This window comes from Amblyraja radiata, chromosome 1, assembly GCF_010909765.2.
Source record: "Amblyraja radiata isolate CabotCenter1 chromosome 1, sAmbRad1.1.pri, whole genome shotgun sequence".
NCBI classification, from domain to species: Eukaryota; Metazoa; Chordata; class Chondrichthyes; order Rajiformes; family Rajidae; genus Amblyraja; species Amblyraja radiata.
This window is the reverse complement of record NC_045956.1, coordinates 45,558,049-45,573,989: the sequence shown is the minus strand read 5'-3', so window position 1 is coordinate 45,573,989 and position 15,941 is coordinate 45,558,049. Positions and strand designations below refer to the sequence as shown.

The 15,941-nt window shown below is 45.4% G+C and overlaps 1 protein-coding gene across 4 annotated transcripts in view; it reads left to right on the top strand.

Annotated features, from left to right (window-relative positions):
• The window catches only part of kiaa0232 (KIAA0232 ortholog), a 114,256-nt gene that overhangs the window by 40,268 nt on the left and 58,047 nt on the right, over positions 1 to 15,941 (top strand). For all 4 annotated transcript variants that reach the window (XM_033020910.1, XM_033020899.1, XM_033020920.1 and 1 more), the window contains exon 2: positions 5,895 to 6,395. In XM_033020910.1, coding sequence (XP_032876801.1) covers positions 6,252 to 6,395 — 144 coding nt within the window. In that variant the 5' untranslated portion in view covers positions 5,895 to 6,251. The remainder of the gene's footprint in view (positions 1 to 5,894; positions 6,396 to 15,941) is intronic.

Here is a 15,941-nt window from a genome sequence, read left to right as displayed (position 1 = left end):
TGGGAGATTTATCTGAATTCATTCAAACAGATTTAGTTATTAGAAATCTCCTATTGATTTCTCATAACAGTGTTACTTTGAAATTTTATTTTCTGCTACTTCTGAAGTACAATTTTACTGCACACGGACATTCATTTTATGTAACGAGCCAAGGACATTTGCTTGTTTCATTTGATTGAAAGCAGATAAAGTAAGCACAAAATGAAGTTCAATTAATAGGCGGTATAACATTTCTTGGAATCATAGAAATGTACAGGGAAGTAAGTAGGGGCCTATTCTAAGAAATTGGAAAGTACTCTAATTGTACTCAAGTCACATGATGTTCCCAAGTTGAAAGACTTTCCTTTCATACTCTTTATGAGGCAGCTGTGTGGAATAACTTGCATGATTTTGTGCAGTATCACAATTACAATTTGACAACTCAAGTACTTAGCGGTTAAACTCAAAGTGATACGTGCTTTTGGGATGTCTGCTGGCTAGATCATAGAATCTTATCATATTTTACATGAATTATTGTGATGGATGACTGACTCATTTTGAAAGAGTGCACTTGCTTCTTTTAGTGTGAACCCATTCTCTTTCCTTGGTGCCCGGTTTTTCTCTGAAAACCTCTTCTTTTCCTTGTTAATCATTTTTGTCTTCCACTAATATCATTACATTATTTGCAGTAATATATAGATCATTTAGTGCCATGAAGATGTTGTCTGCTGTCTGCACATGCGCAGCAACCGTAATTCCATATGTCTTCCTTTCATTCGAAATTTGAACTTTCTATCTTGTTTGTGGAATGCATCATATGCAAATATGTTCAGTGTTACTTTTCATATGTAGTTTATATTTAAAAATGAGAGCTGTCAAAGATGATTGTGTGTGTCTGTATGTGCACACACATGAGTATGGTGGGGGGGAGGGGCAATATTCGCAATTTCTTTGTGATAAAAAAGGAACTCGATACATAAATATGGAAGAATACCCATGTACCTCTGGACTACACTTTCTCCCACCTTGCCTCTTGTAAAGACGTTATCCCCTGCTCTCAGTTTCTTAAGGGCCTGTCCCACTTGCGTGTCCTTGGCACGCAAATTACGCGACCTCGTGGTCGCGTTGAGGCGCACGGGCATCGTATGGCCGCGCGGGGCCAGTCCCACCTAGAAGCACGGAAGGGTATGTAGTTGTGCGCGACATCGCGCGGGGATCCGAAATTTTTGTAGTGAACAAAATCTTCGCACGCCAACGGCCTGTCGCGGAACTGACGGCCAAAGTCTGTCGCAACCTGGCGCGACGCAACGTCTCACCTCCAACAGCAGCAGAAGCAGGCAAACGATCGCCGAACTCTGCCTGGGGCTCACGGCCGTTGCGGTCCGGATCTGCCCTCACTTCTACTCCCAGAGCGGGGCCAAGAAAATTGAAGATAGACGCAAAATGCAGGAGTAACTCAGCGGGAACGGCAGCATTTCTGGAGAGAAGCAATGGGTGACGTTTTGGGTCAAGACCCTTCTTTTCAGACTGAAGAAGAGTCTCGACACGAAACGTCACTCATTGCTTCTCTCCGGGGATGCTGCCGGTCCCGTTGAGTTACTCCAGCTTTGTGTCCATCTTCAAATGAAGTCACACGCTCCAGACTGCTGTGCGCATGCATGTAATTCACGGGAACGTCTCGGCTCAACGCGACCACGAGGTTGCGTAATTTGCGTGCCAAGGACACGTAAGTGGGACAGGCCCTTTAGTTTCTACAAATTCTGCTCCCAGCATGAGGCTATCCATTCTAGAACATCTGAAATGTCCTCATTGTTTAGTAAACATGGTTTCTCCCCTACTGTAGTAGATGGATCCCTCACCTTTTCTCCTTTGTTTTGTGGTTTTGCTCTAACTGTCCCAGATGGAATAAGGATACAGTTCCCCTGGTCCTTGCAGCTCCTTCCACTTCCAACACATTATCCTCTGACATTTATGTTGCCTTCAATCTGATCCCAGCACCAGTCACATCTTCCCATCTCAACCCTTTCCAACCTTCTGCAGAGACCATTCCCTCTGCCACTCCTTGGTTCACTTATCTCTTCCCACCTATACAATCTCCTCCTCGGGTACCTTCCCCCGCAACTGCAGGAGATGTAACACCTGCCCCTACACCTCCTCACTCACCCCCACCCATGGACCCCAGCAGTCCTTCCAGCTGCACCTCCTCTATCTTCACCTAAAGCATCCCAATGTGGCCTCCTGAACATCGATAAGACCAAGCATAGGCAACCTTTTTGCCGAACATGTGCGCTCAATCCACCAGGGCCTACTGGATCTCCCAGTTGCTTTTCCCGTTCCCATATTGACCTTTCTGTCCTGGACCTCCTCCATTGCCACTCACAAACTAGAGGAACAATCCCTCATATTCCGCTTATCAAGCTTACAATCATCATTGAATTATCCAATTTTAGGTTATTACAAAACCCTTCCCCTCTCCCCATGCAACCTTCCACATTCCCTTCTACCTACATTCCTTTCTCCTGCCTCACAATTCACAACTCTTCAATCTTTTGCCTCACACCTTCCATCTTTTCATCTCTGGCCTTTGTCCACCATCTGCCTATTTTAAAAAAAAACCTCACCTGCATGAACCTATTATCTGTCAGGCTTTGTCTTGCTCCTACTCTCTTCCAGCTTTCTTTCCCGCCCCCAACCCCACAATCAGTCTGAGCAAGTGGCCCGACCTGAAATGTCACCTATCCACGTTCTCCAGAGATGCTGCCTAGCCCAGAGTTACTCCAACACTTTGTGTCTTTTTAATAAATCTATATACTGTTTGACCAGTACTATATTTACCATTACTCAAACAGTAATGATCAAGGTATCAACTAGATGCATCTCCAGAAGAAATAAGGGGAAGTTGCAAAAGGCAAGCAACTGGTATGAAAATAACATTTAACATTATTTTTTTTTAAATGATGCTTCATGACACAATATCAAGACACTTAAATTGAGGGAATAAAGCATGAACAAAAGAGATCTGTTGACCTTCAGCAAAGTCTTCAACCTGGTTAGCTGGAATGACATCTATGTCATCCGCTTCAAAATTGGTTGTGCACATCAGGTGCCCTCCCAATTCAAGGAATCTCATAGGAGAAAGCAAATATTCAAATATCCATTGGAAATAAAATATATATGTTCAGCATTGACACTAGGAAGAAGCAAGGCTATGCATGCTGGATTTCAAATAAGTTCTATGCTCATCAAATAAAATGATTAACCTTGTCAACTAATCAAGGATGGACCAGCTTGCTCATGAACAGGCAATTTCACAGAAGAAATGGCACCCAGCTCGTTAATCCGGATCTTCTCTTCAAAGAATAATCTAATTTGTCAAATACAAATTCGAGCTTAGCCTGCTTTTTGGGTCACCAGAGCCCTATGTACTCTTTTTTGATGAATTGCAGGTTCATGTGAGCAAGTTTTCTGATGCATTCTCTTAGTTCACCATGGTATTAAAAAAAATAGTTGTCAGGCCATGGAGTACATCCTACCTAAATCTGCACGAGTATCGAAACTCTGGTCAACACAGATCAATTTGGTCTTGATTGAATTTTAAGCAGCTCATTTAGACTTGATGGACATTTTTGTAAAAATGTTTTATTTATGTGAAAATTAGAAAAGCCCTTGCCATCTTTGGCAAACTCTCCCTGGTTGTTTGGAAGAGTATGCTACAAACCTAAAAACAAACATGTATTTTTCTCAAACTCGTTCTCTACTTTGTCTGAAAATGAGGGTGTTAAATTGAAGCAGGAATATTGATTAAAGTGGTCTACCTTCCTTTTCTCTAAAGTCTCCACATCCTTCTGTAATGGGATGACCAGATCTGCATGCAATACTCCAAATGTGGCCTAACCAAAGTCCTATAAACCTGCAACAGAATTTCCTGACTCTTGTATTTAATTCCCTGACTGATGAAGGCAAACGTTAAAGTTAAATGAATGAGGAAGTATGCCAATACAATTATTTGCATGTGGGGAAAGCTCACACTTACCAATGCATTGGATGTACTTGTTAACTTAGTTATCTTTCAACTCCAGGAAGAAAACAAGAACAGTTGAGGAGAGGTACAAACAGAGGGCCCCGCTCCTCTGCTGTAATATGTGCAATCTTATTCTATGCACTAAAATTCACATTACGATGTAGGATGCCAAGAAACAGAATTAAAGTATCCCAACAACTGCTCATTTGTCGTCCCCTGTTTTCCCCCACCCCCCATTGTGCAAGTTCAACGACAAATTGCCCTAAAGCTCAGTGTGAAGCGGCAACTTGTAGAGCTTGGGTAGGGGTGGGCAATGCAGGCAAACAGAGAGGGAGATATAGCAGCTTTTGTCACATCCAATAGAGAGAGACCTTAAGATCTAGTTGAGCTTGCAACACATGGAACGAGTGTTCCTAGTTCCAAGCAATAGCTTATACTCACCATGCCCACTGGAGTGCATGCAGAGCCCCATATTTAAGTGCTGATTGTCCACACTACTTGCCCTGAGCTTCCCAACAACAGCAATCACAGTTAAAACTGGCCCACTCCAATCCATTGGAGCAATTCATTGCTGGGATTTTCCAGTGGAGGGCAGGGGTTTTCATCAGTTTCCCGGCCCAGTACTAGCTACCCCCAGAGGATGTGTATTTTAAAGCAAGAATACTTACCCACTTCCTTCCTGGTAGGAAGTGGGTAAGCATTTGTGACTTCTAAGACTGAAATCATAAATCAGCACCGCGGAGGGTAGCTCTAAGTAGGATGTCAGACACTAAATAGCGTTTTTTAAATTCTGATGTCTCTGCTTCACTTGTTACAAAATATCCATGGTATTCCTTACTGGTTCTTCTCAAAAACCATAGACTCCTATATATCGGCGAGACCAAGCGCAGGCTCAACAATCGTTTCGCTGAACACCTCCACTCAGTCCACCTAAGCTTATGTGGTCTCATGTTTGCTAAATGCTTAAAACTCCCCTTCCCATACTGACCTTTCTGTCCTGGGCCTCCTTCATTATCACAGTGAGGCCCACTGCAAATTGGAGGAACAGCACCTCATATTTCGCCTGGGCAGCTTACAGTATTGATTTCTCTAACTTCAAGTAACTCTTACCTCTATCTCCGTCCCATCCCCATCCTAGTTCTCTGACTAGTTACACTGCCCTCCTGATTACATTTTACTCTTTGTACGTCTCATTGTTGCCTTCCCCTCAACTAACATTAAACCGTTCTACATTTTCCTTGATCATTGGCCCCTTTGGGGAAAACACCCTTCCATAACTCTAAGTATCCCTCTCCCCTGACTCTCAGTCTGAAGAAGGGTCTCAACCCGAAACGTCACCCATTCCTTCTCAAATAGTGCCTGTCTCGCTGAGTTACTCTTCGGTCTATCTTCGGTGTTCCTTTCTACACATTTGTTAATACATGGACTATCAAAACATACCTTGGATGCACAGCATAGTCTGCACATGGATAAATTCACCATTGGACAGGAATGTTTGTGAATCAAGAGAATGTTCTGAGATGAAGGGAAGTTTACAAGTGAATGTTCTGAGATTGAAGGAAGCCAATCAGTGGGGTTGAAATCGCGAGAGAGTCCAGACACTGAATGGAGCAGATTTAGGAACATTTCAACAGCATCTCTGTGTGAGGGGCTTCAGCGATGGTACTTTAAGAAGGGTGAGGTTGAATTTCAAGGTTAATTAGGAGAAGAATGGAATGTGAGGCAAAAACTTCCAGATTATTAAAGATTGCATAGAATATACACAGGACTTGTTCATTTCAGCCAACATGTCAATGCTGATTTATAATTGGTATCTTAATTGTTACTATATTATTATTGGCCTAGCGTTTGGAATTTTTTATAATGACACCTCAATATTAATCATATTTTTCAGGCTCTACCACAAGTAGCCCTACAGCAACAGCACCATGAAAGGCGTCTGAAATTGTGCAAACACGCTACGAGTGTTTTGCTACGAGATCCAATATCGCCATCCGCCATGCCAGTGGAGTGAAATTTCCATCTATTGACTACTTGCAACCAGTATAAATGGTAGTCCAAGCAGTTGGTCTTCCATTCCACCCGGAGTGAACAACTCCAGATAATATTTCAATACCAGTCAGGAAAATGCTGCAAGATTTAAGAATGTCAACAACTTACCTTCACGCATCCAACCTGTGCAATTGTTGTGGAAGGCCCACCATCTGAGGGATCCTCAAGCTCTTGCCAAGGCCTTGATTCTGCTCCTGAAATGTCTCTCTTTCAAGCTTTGGGTCCAGTGCAGACCTGGCTAGGACAAGAGTTGGAGAAATGTGGGATCGACGCCATGATCTACACTCGCTATGTCCTTAGTCTTCTGCTCCATGACAGTTATGACTACGACTTGCAGGAACAGGTGCGTATGGTAACTGTTCATGTATTTAATAAATCATAATGTGTAGGGAAGAACTGCAGATGCTGGTTTAAATCGGTAGACACAAAATGCTGGAGTAACTCAGGTTTGCATTTGGATTGGAATATCAATGTTGTACTATCTATGCTGTGAAGGAAATAAGCAAAGTTTCGGGTCGAGACCCTTCTTGAGTCTGAAGAAGGGTCTCGACCCGAAACGTTGCCTATTTCCTTCGCTCCATAAATTATGCCTCGCCCACTGAGTTTCTCCAGCATTTTTGTCTACCTTCGATTTTCCAGCATCTGTTATTCCTTCTTAAACATCAATGTGGTACTATCTTAATAGAAATGAACAAAAATAAAAAATAACTTTAAGATTAACACGTGAAGGGAGAGACTCGGAGAACAAACGAAAAGTCAGGAGTCTGAGTGCGACTCGTCGTCTTGTGTCTTGATGATAGTGTACTGTGCTACAAGGTATGAATGTTCAAGAGTTTATGGATGTAATGCAAGGGCGATGGAATCCTCCTTAGTCCTATTTTTCCTGTATGTGAATTGCAGAGGATCTGGACAGTTCAGAAGGCTGATGCAAATGTGGGCCACTGCCAATCTTTTAAAGCATTTTGTTATAGTCAATGTTGGATCTACTGGCCAGTAATCATTGAGATAAGCCACTTTTTTTCTTGGACATTAGAATTATGGTGGTTTCCTTGAAGCAGATAGGGACAGAAGACCACTGAAGGGAGAGTTTGAAGATGTTGGTAAAGACTGTAACCAGTTGATTGGCGCATCATTCAGAGTCCCTTCAGAGACTCCACGTGGGCTAGCTGCTTTCTGAGAGATTGCCCATGTGAAAGCAGATTTGACCTGCTTACCACCAAGATGTATGGGCTGGAGTCAATGGGGGGGGGGGGGGGGGAACCCCCTTAGTTGGAACCTTGTTTACCCATTCATTACTGGCATAAGAAACACTACTCATCTGGTGGACATGCGTCGTTGCCAGAGGTCACCACCAACTTCAGCTCATAGCAAGTAATGATGGTTAGCTCCTGCCAGTCTGGCATCCACTTGATTAAATTGAACCTCTAGCTTGTTTAGGCTAGATTTTTCTTGATCCCTGATAGCCTTGTGGCAATCATACTTTGCCTTCTTATACAGTGAAGGATCATGTTCTTCTGTTGGAGGCTGAGGGGAGACCTGATAAAAGTTTATACAAATATGAGAGGTGAAGAGAAAATACCAAATTAGGGGGAGGAGGGGAGTTGAAAGAGTGGTTTTAGTGAGGCAACCTTTTTACACAGCCTGGAAACACCCTGCGTGTGGTGATGGAAGCAGATACAAGAGTGGCATTTAAGAGCCCATTAGACAGGCACTGGATATACAGGGAATGGAGGGATATGGATCACATGCTGGCATTGTGTTCAGCACCTGGGGGGCAAAGGGCCTGTTCTTGTGCTAAACTGTTCTGTTCAAAATGCCTCAGATCTGGACTTTAGTGAAGCATGAGTTTCCTCATTCAACCCATGCGTCTGGTGCTAATTGTCTTTGTTGAAATGTAGTTGTTAATGCATTTCTTAATAATTGCTATTTCTTGCATGTCTTAATTTAAAAAGTTTAAAAACCTGCTTTGCTTGACGACTGAGGTATACTCATTCAAGCAGGATGAAGTGGTCTTGAACATGTTCCAGTCTGTAGACAAGAGGTAGTCCTGAAGTAGACCCTCAGCTTCCACAGACCACTGCTGTATTGCTAGTCTGGAAGGTTCAATCGTATGAAATCCAAGGTGAGCTAGCCAATTGGTTTCATATTGGCTTAGAGAAAGGAGTCAAAGGATAGTTGTGCAGGGTTTTTCTGATTGGTAGCCGGCGACCAGTGAAGTGCTCCACAGTTGTTGCTGGCTCCACTGCTGTTTGTTATATACATTAATGATTTGATTGACAATATTGTTAACATTGTAAATTTGCAGGTGACAACAAAATAGGTGGTATAATAGACGGTGAGGCAGGTTATCTTAGTTCACAACTAGATCTAGATCAGTTGAGAAGGTGGCACAAGGAATAGCAAATGGAATTTAACTGTGACAAATGTAGGGCATTGCCCTTTGTGTTGACAAGCCAGGCCAGGACTTTGTAAATGGTACTGCCCTGGAGAGTTTTGCAGAAGAGAGATATCTGAGAGTACAGGTGCATGGTTTCCTAAGAGTGGCGAGTCGGGTGGACTGTGATGAAAAAGACATTTGGGACACTTGCCTTTATTTGGAAGGGTGTTGAGTACAGAAGCTGGGACGTCATGATGCAACGGTACACGTCATTGCTAAGACTACTCTTGTAGTATTGTCTATACTTATCACCCAGCTGTAGGATCTCCTTAAGCAGGAAAGGGTGCAAAAAAGATTAATCAGGATGTTACCAGGGCTTGCAGGCTTGGGAGCAGTTGGAGGCTGGGATATTTTTCCTTGAGGTGCAGGAGCCTGAGAGGCAACCTTATTGTACTGTACAAGATCTTGAGGGGCATGGATACAATGAAGTAGCACTGTGTATTGTGCTATAGTATCATACACATTAACACAAAATTCAACCATCTATGACTGAATGAGGCAGGACTGCAGAGCTTTGGTTTGGTCAGTTGATTTAGCATTGCTTCATCCTTGTTATCAATAGCTGCTTTCACTAAGCAGGGTACGTAGGCCTCTGCTGCAGTGTCACAACATACAGCTTTTGTTAAGCACATTGATGCCATTCCAAAGTATTCATTGACCCAAGGTTGGTTCCCTGGTTGAATGGTCAGAGTAGTATTACGGAAAGGTTTGGCCACGAGATTGTCAGATTGTAGTGGATTAAAATTCTGTTTCTGCTGTGATCACTAATGCTTTGTGGATCTCAGTTTTGAGCTGCCAATTTTATTATGTTTCAAAGATAGACGCAAAAAGCTGGAGTAATTCTGCGGGACAGGCAGTATCTCTGGAGAGAAGGAATGGGTGACGTTTCGGGTCGAGACTTCTTCAGACTGGTTAGGGATAAGGGAAACGAGAGATATAGATGATGATGTGGAGAGATAAATGAATGAAAAATAGGCAAATAAGTAACAATGATAAAGGAAACGGGCCATTGTAAGCTGTTTGCAGTGTGAAAATGAGAAGCTAGTGTGACTTGGGTGGGGGAGGGATAGAGAGAGAGGGAATGCTGGAGCTACCTCAAGTGAGATAAATTAATATTCCTACCACTGGGCTGTAAGCTCCGCAAGTGAAATATGAGATGCTGTTTCTCCAATTTGCGTTTAGCCTCACTCTGACAACGGAGGAGATCGAGGACAGAAAGTTCTGTGTAGGAATGGGAAAGAGAATTAAAGTGTCCAGCAACTGGGAGATTAGGTTGGTTCAGGCGGGCTGAGTGAAGGTGTTCCGCGAAACAATCACCCAGTCTGCGTTTGGTCTCACCGATGTATAAGAGTCCGCATCTTGAACAACGGATATAGTAGATGAGGTTGGAGGAGGTGCAAGTGAACCTCTGCCTAACCGGAAAGGACTGTCAGGGTTCCTGGACAGAGTCGAGGGAGGAGGTATAGCGACAGGTGTTACATCTTCTGCGGTTGCAGGGGAAGGTACCAGGGGAGGGGGGTGGTTTGGGTGAGGAGGGATGAGTTAACCAGGGAGTTGCGGAGGGAACAGTCTCTGGAAGGCGGAAGGGGGTGGAAATGGGAAAATGTGGCTAGTGGTGGAATCCTGTTGGAGGTGGCGGACATTTTGGAGGATTATTAGATTAGATTCCGTTATTGTCATTTAGACCTTTCGGTCTAAACGAAATTATGTTGCCTGCAGTCATACACAGAACCAATAAAAACAAAACATACAATAAACTCAAATTAAACATCCACCACAGTGAGTTCACCAAGCACATCCTCACTGTGATGGAGGCAAAGTCTTAGTCTCCGTCTCTTCCCTCCTTGTTCTCCCTCTGCGCTGAGGCGATCGATCCAGGCCGGAGATGCCGCCCTCCATTCCAGCAGACCTCCGTGGTGATGTCGCCACCGCCGAAAGCCGGAACGCCGTCTCCGCTTCGAGACGGCCCGGGCAGCTTCGGGCAGCCGCCCCAGCTCCAGGCCTATGTTTGCAACAGCTTATTTGGTGGAAGGCAAGGACGAGGGGGATTCTGTCTATGTTGCAACTAGGGGGAGGGGGAGCAAGGGCAGAGCTACGGGGAGCCGAGGAGACACGAGTAAGGGCCTCATCTATGATGGTAGAGGGGAACCCCCGTTCCCTAAAGAATGAGGACATCTCGAATGTTCTCGTATGGAATACCTCATCTAGGGCGCAGATGCGGCGTAGACGGAGGAATTGGCAGTAGGGGATAGAGTCTGCAAGAAACAGGGTGGGAAGAAGTGTAGTTAAGATAGCTGTGGGAGTCAGTGGGTGTGTAATAGACGTCAGTCAATAATCTATTTCCTGTGATGGAGAATGTGAGATCAAGAAAGGGGAGGGAGGGGTCGGAGATGGTCCAAGTAAATTTGAGTGCGGGATGAAAATTGGTGGTCAAGTTAATGGAGTCCATGAGTTCCAGGCGCGTGTCGTCAGGGTGGGCACGGTAGGCAGTGCATACCCTGACTAAAATTATAAAATGGTGATTATTAAATATAAATAGTAAAGGCACGGGAGAATTATTCCTACCCAAGAGATCGATCTCTTAGGTCGGCATAATTCTCCCATGCCTTTCATCCGCAGTACTTGTAACACAAAAGTATGTGCAACTCACGTGCCATCGACGTTGCTTCAAGCCTTCAATGACAACGGTCTATAAAGGCAGCTGAAATTCTGCCTTTGCACCGTGGACTGTGTGCATGTGCTGCACAGCGTACTGCTCATGCGCAGCGCACGTTTCTTGGCGGGTTTTTCAAACATGGATTGTCATTATCTTAAGAGTAACTTAAGAATCAAAGAGAGAAGAATGGAGTTCGTGTACAAATAATGTAGTAAGTAAATTTCTTTGAGCTACCGTATTTCCCGTCAATAAAGACGCTATTTTTACCCTAAAATAAGGCCCGTAAATTTACCTGCGTCTTGGAGACCGAAGGCTAGATTGTTAGCCAAGGACGATAGACTTGGGCCAAATTGCTTTTAAAACATGGGGGCCTAACACAGAGGTAGGCAACCTACAGCCCGGATCCGGCCCGTAACCCGAACTCAAGCGAACCCAAGCGAGTCGACCTGGGAACTGCAGCCATTCGCGGGGCACACAGCCGACCTGGGTGTCACAGCCAGACCTGGGGCAAGCGAGCTAACCTGGGCGCTGCAGTCAGTCCCGTGGCACGCGGGCTTTGGAGGTGTGTGGTGGTTGTCGGTCAAGTGAGAATAACAGAGGGAACGGCTGCCTTGTCAACAGACGCGCACAAAAGCAGTTGGTATTAGTTTTGAAATTCTCATTATCCCTATTTTTGACGTGGCTCGGAGACTGGACAGTGAGGGGACCAGCTCAAGAACAAAGATCATAGAGAGGAGCGGAGCGGGTCAGCAGGCGATGGATAACAGGTCAGCAGGCAGTGGAGCTTACTCCTGTGTCAGCGCGAGTAACCTCAATTGGTCCCTTGAACTAGTATCATCATTCAATAAGATCACAACTGATTCAACTTGTCCCGGTGTGCTCTCTCCACCTGTCGTCACCCTCCACCCCCCACCCATTCAGTCATTCAGAATGGAGGAGATCTGGAAGCCTTGGGCTAATTGAATTGTTACTTTCTTTATTTTTCTTTATTTTTATTTTTTTGAGCGTGAGAAATTCTATGTCCCGCCAGCATTTTGTCAAAATTTAGCATCTCAAAATAGGGGTGCGTCATCATTGCCGGGAAATATGGTATATGTTTTTAAATACTTTAGTAAGAGATAAGGCTTTTGAAGACAATTACTTTATAAAAGTCGACTAACAGCTTACGGAGAGGAAAACAATCTGCGCATGCGCGGTTTTCAAGAATATTTAAAAGCCGACTGACTGCCTACCCTGACTAATTACTCACGGCACGTGCCTGATGAGTTCTGCATGGTTGCAGGGGGGTAGCACTGATGCAGTCATCAATGTAATAGAGATAGAGTTCGGGGATAGGGCCAGTGTACGCCTGGAACAGGGATTGTTCAATGTATCAAAACCATTTAGCAAAAAGTTTTTATTTGTACCTCGGTACACGTGACAATAAACTAAACTGAGCATAATGGTAGGGCCACACAAAATGATAGAAGGGTGACCTTTGTGTGAAGATGGGTCTTAATCTTGACAATACTTGCTCTGTGATCTCTCATGGTAATTAATACTTTCATGAATAGGTACACCTTTGTGGTTAGGTGCATGGCTTGCATGGTTTCCCTGCTAATTTAAATTTCAATAGCTCCCCTTCCAATATGCATCCTACATAATTCTGTCTTTAAAAAAAAAATTAGACCAAGTGCAGACCCGTTGGGTCTGTTTCCCCAACGGCGTTTGCGGGGGGGGGGCTGCGGCATCACACTCACATTAACCACCCCCCAAATACACAGGTGGGGGTGAGAAGAGGGGAGGGACGGGAGAGGAGGAGGAGGAAACGGGACAGATTTGGGAGGGAAAGAAGAGCGGGGTAGGGGGTGAGAGAGGGGGATGGGGAGAGAGATGTGGGGGAGGGGGAGAGGGGTGGGGGGAGAGAGGGGAAAGAGTGGGGAGGGAGGAGGAGAGGGGTAGGGGGAGTGATGGATGAGGGACAGAGAGGTAGGAGGAAGGGGGCGGTGGAGAGAGGGAAGGGGGTGGGGTAGAGAGGGAAGGGGGGTGGGGGAGAGAGGGATGGGTAGGAGGGAGAGGGGTGACGAGAGGGAAACATAGAAATTAAGTGCAGGAGTAGGCCATTCGGCCCTTCGAGCCTGCACCACCATTCAATATGATCATGGCTGATCATCCAACTCAGTATCCTGTACCTGCCTTCTCTCCATACCCCCTGATCCCTTTAGCCACAAGGGCCACATCTAACTCCCTCTTAAATATAGCCAATGAACTGGCCTCAACTACCTTCTGTGCCAGTGAATTCCAGAGATTCACCACTCTCTGTGTGAAAAATGGTTTTCTCATCTCGGTCCTAAAAGATTTACCCCTTATCCTTAAACTGTGACCCCTTGTTCTGGACTTCCCCAACATCTGGAACAATCTTCCTGCATCTAGCCTGTCCAACCCCTTAAAATTTTTGTAAGTTTCTATAAGATACCCCCTCAATCTTCTAAAATCTAGCGAGTACAAGCCGAGTCTATCCAGTCTTTATTCATATGAAAGTACTGACATCCCAGGAATCAGTCTGGTGAACCTTCTCTGTATTCCCTCTATGGCAAGAATGTCTTTGAGCATTGGGCATTGTGACATCACACGATGGAACGTTCACCATGGGCTGGGGCTCCTGCAAAGGCATATGTAAATGGATCCATTCCGATTGGACATCTGTGAGCATCGGGCATTGTGACATCACACGATGGAACGTTCAGCAGGGGCTGGGGCTGGGGCTGCTTCTATGGCTGAGAAGCCAGTTTATTTTTGAAATATTGGGGGGGGGGGGAAGAAGGATTTGATTAAAAATGTGTACATAAACACGACGAAATGTAATCAGGAGTGGATACTTAGAAAGAAAAGTGAAATCTCTACCGAAATGGAAAGGATCTCGGCGATTCTGCGTCTGGTTTCGGCGTAGCAAGGAATCAAAGGAAGAAAGGTGGCCTGCAGCCGGCCGGACGGACGCCGGCAGGCACACAGTTTTAATATATAACTAGACCAAGCGCAGACCCGTTGGGTCTGTTTCCCCAACGGCGTTTGCGGGGAGGGGGGGGGGGATGCGGCATCACACTCACATTAACCACCCCCCAAACACACAGGTGGGGGGATGGGGGGTGAGAAGAGGGGAGGGAGGGGTAGCGGGAGTGGTGGAAGAGGGACGGGGGAATGGTGGAAGAGGGACAGAGCGGTAGGGGGAAGGGGGGCGGGTGGAGAGAGGGAAGGGGGTGGGGTAGAGAGGGAAGGGGGGTGGGGGAGAGGTGTGAGGAGAGGGAAACATAGAAATTAAGTGTAGGAGTAGGCCATTTGGCCCTTCGAGCCTGCACCACCATTCAATATGATCATGGCTGATCATCCAACTCAGTATCCTGTACCTGCCTTCTCTCCATACCCCCTGATCCCTTTAGCCACAAGGGCCACATCTAACTCCCTCTTAAATATAGCCAATGAACTGGCCTCAACTACCTTCTGTGGCTGAGAATTCCAGAGATTCACCATTCTCTGTGTGAAAAATTTTGTTCTCATCTCTGTCCTAAAGGATTTCCCCCTTATCTTTAAACAGTGACCCCTTGTTCTGGACTTCCCCAACATCTGGAACAATCTTCCTGCATCTAGCCTGTCCAACCCCTTAAGAATTTTGTACGTTTCTATAAGATCCGCCCTCAATCTTCTAAATTCTAGCATGTGCAAGCCGAGTCTATCCAGTCTTTCTTCATATGAAAGTCCTGACATCCCAGGAATCAGTCTGGTGAACCTTCTATGTAATCCCTATATGGCAACAATGTCTTTGAGGATTGGGCATTGTGACATCACACAATGGAACATTCACCAGGGGCTGGGGCTGCTTCTATGGGTGAGAAGCTAGTTTTTTTTTTGGAAATATTGGGGGGGGGGGGGGAGAAGGATTTGATTAAAAATGTGTACATAAACACGACGAAATGTAATCAGGAACGGATACTTTGAAAGAAAAGTGAAATCTCTACCGAAATGGAAAAGATCTCGGCGATTCTGCGTCTGGTTTCGGAGTAGCAAGGAATCAAAGGAAGAAAGGCAGCCGGCAGCCGACGGACGCCGGACACCGGCAGGCACACAGTTTTAATATATAATAGACAGACAGACAGACAGACAGACAGACAGACAGACAGACAGACAGACGCCGGACGCCGGCAGGCACACAGTTTTATATATTAATAGATAGATAGATAGATAAATAGATACTATCACAGTAATTTAAAAAAAAACGATTTTATTCCGATGGGTCCACAGCCAGTGAGGTTGTGGACTTATCTTTGTAATAATGGGAAGTTCGGAAAGTCTTCGCCTGGCTTGTCTGAAAAGTCATTGCTTACTTTCCAAGTCTTCTGCTGTAACTGCTGTGGAGTGCTGATGGCCCAAGGAGCATATACATGAACATAAATAGCAAGGACATGTTGCATCTTCGCCCCCCTCGAGGCCTAACAACTGGTTTGCTGCGGCTTCTCCAGACCGGACACCGGCCCAGAGCTTTAACGGCAGGCGCGGCGCGGACTTTTACCATCGCGGAGCCTGGGATCCTTTACCGAGGGTCGCCAGGGTTGGAACTCCGACCGTGGGAGCCAGCCGACTACAGCGGTCTTCGGAGCTACTAGCCACTTGCTTCTGGACCAACGTAATTCAATTGCCTGCACTGTATTCCCCACTCTGATTTTTGGTGCAAAACGTTGTTTTCAAAGTTAATGTATCACATAATCACCAGGACTCACTTTCAAGAGTTAAGCCCCTGTCCCACTGTACGAGGTTATTCACAA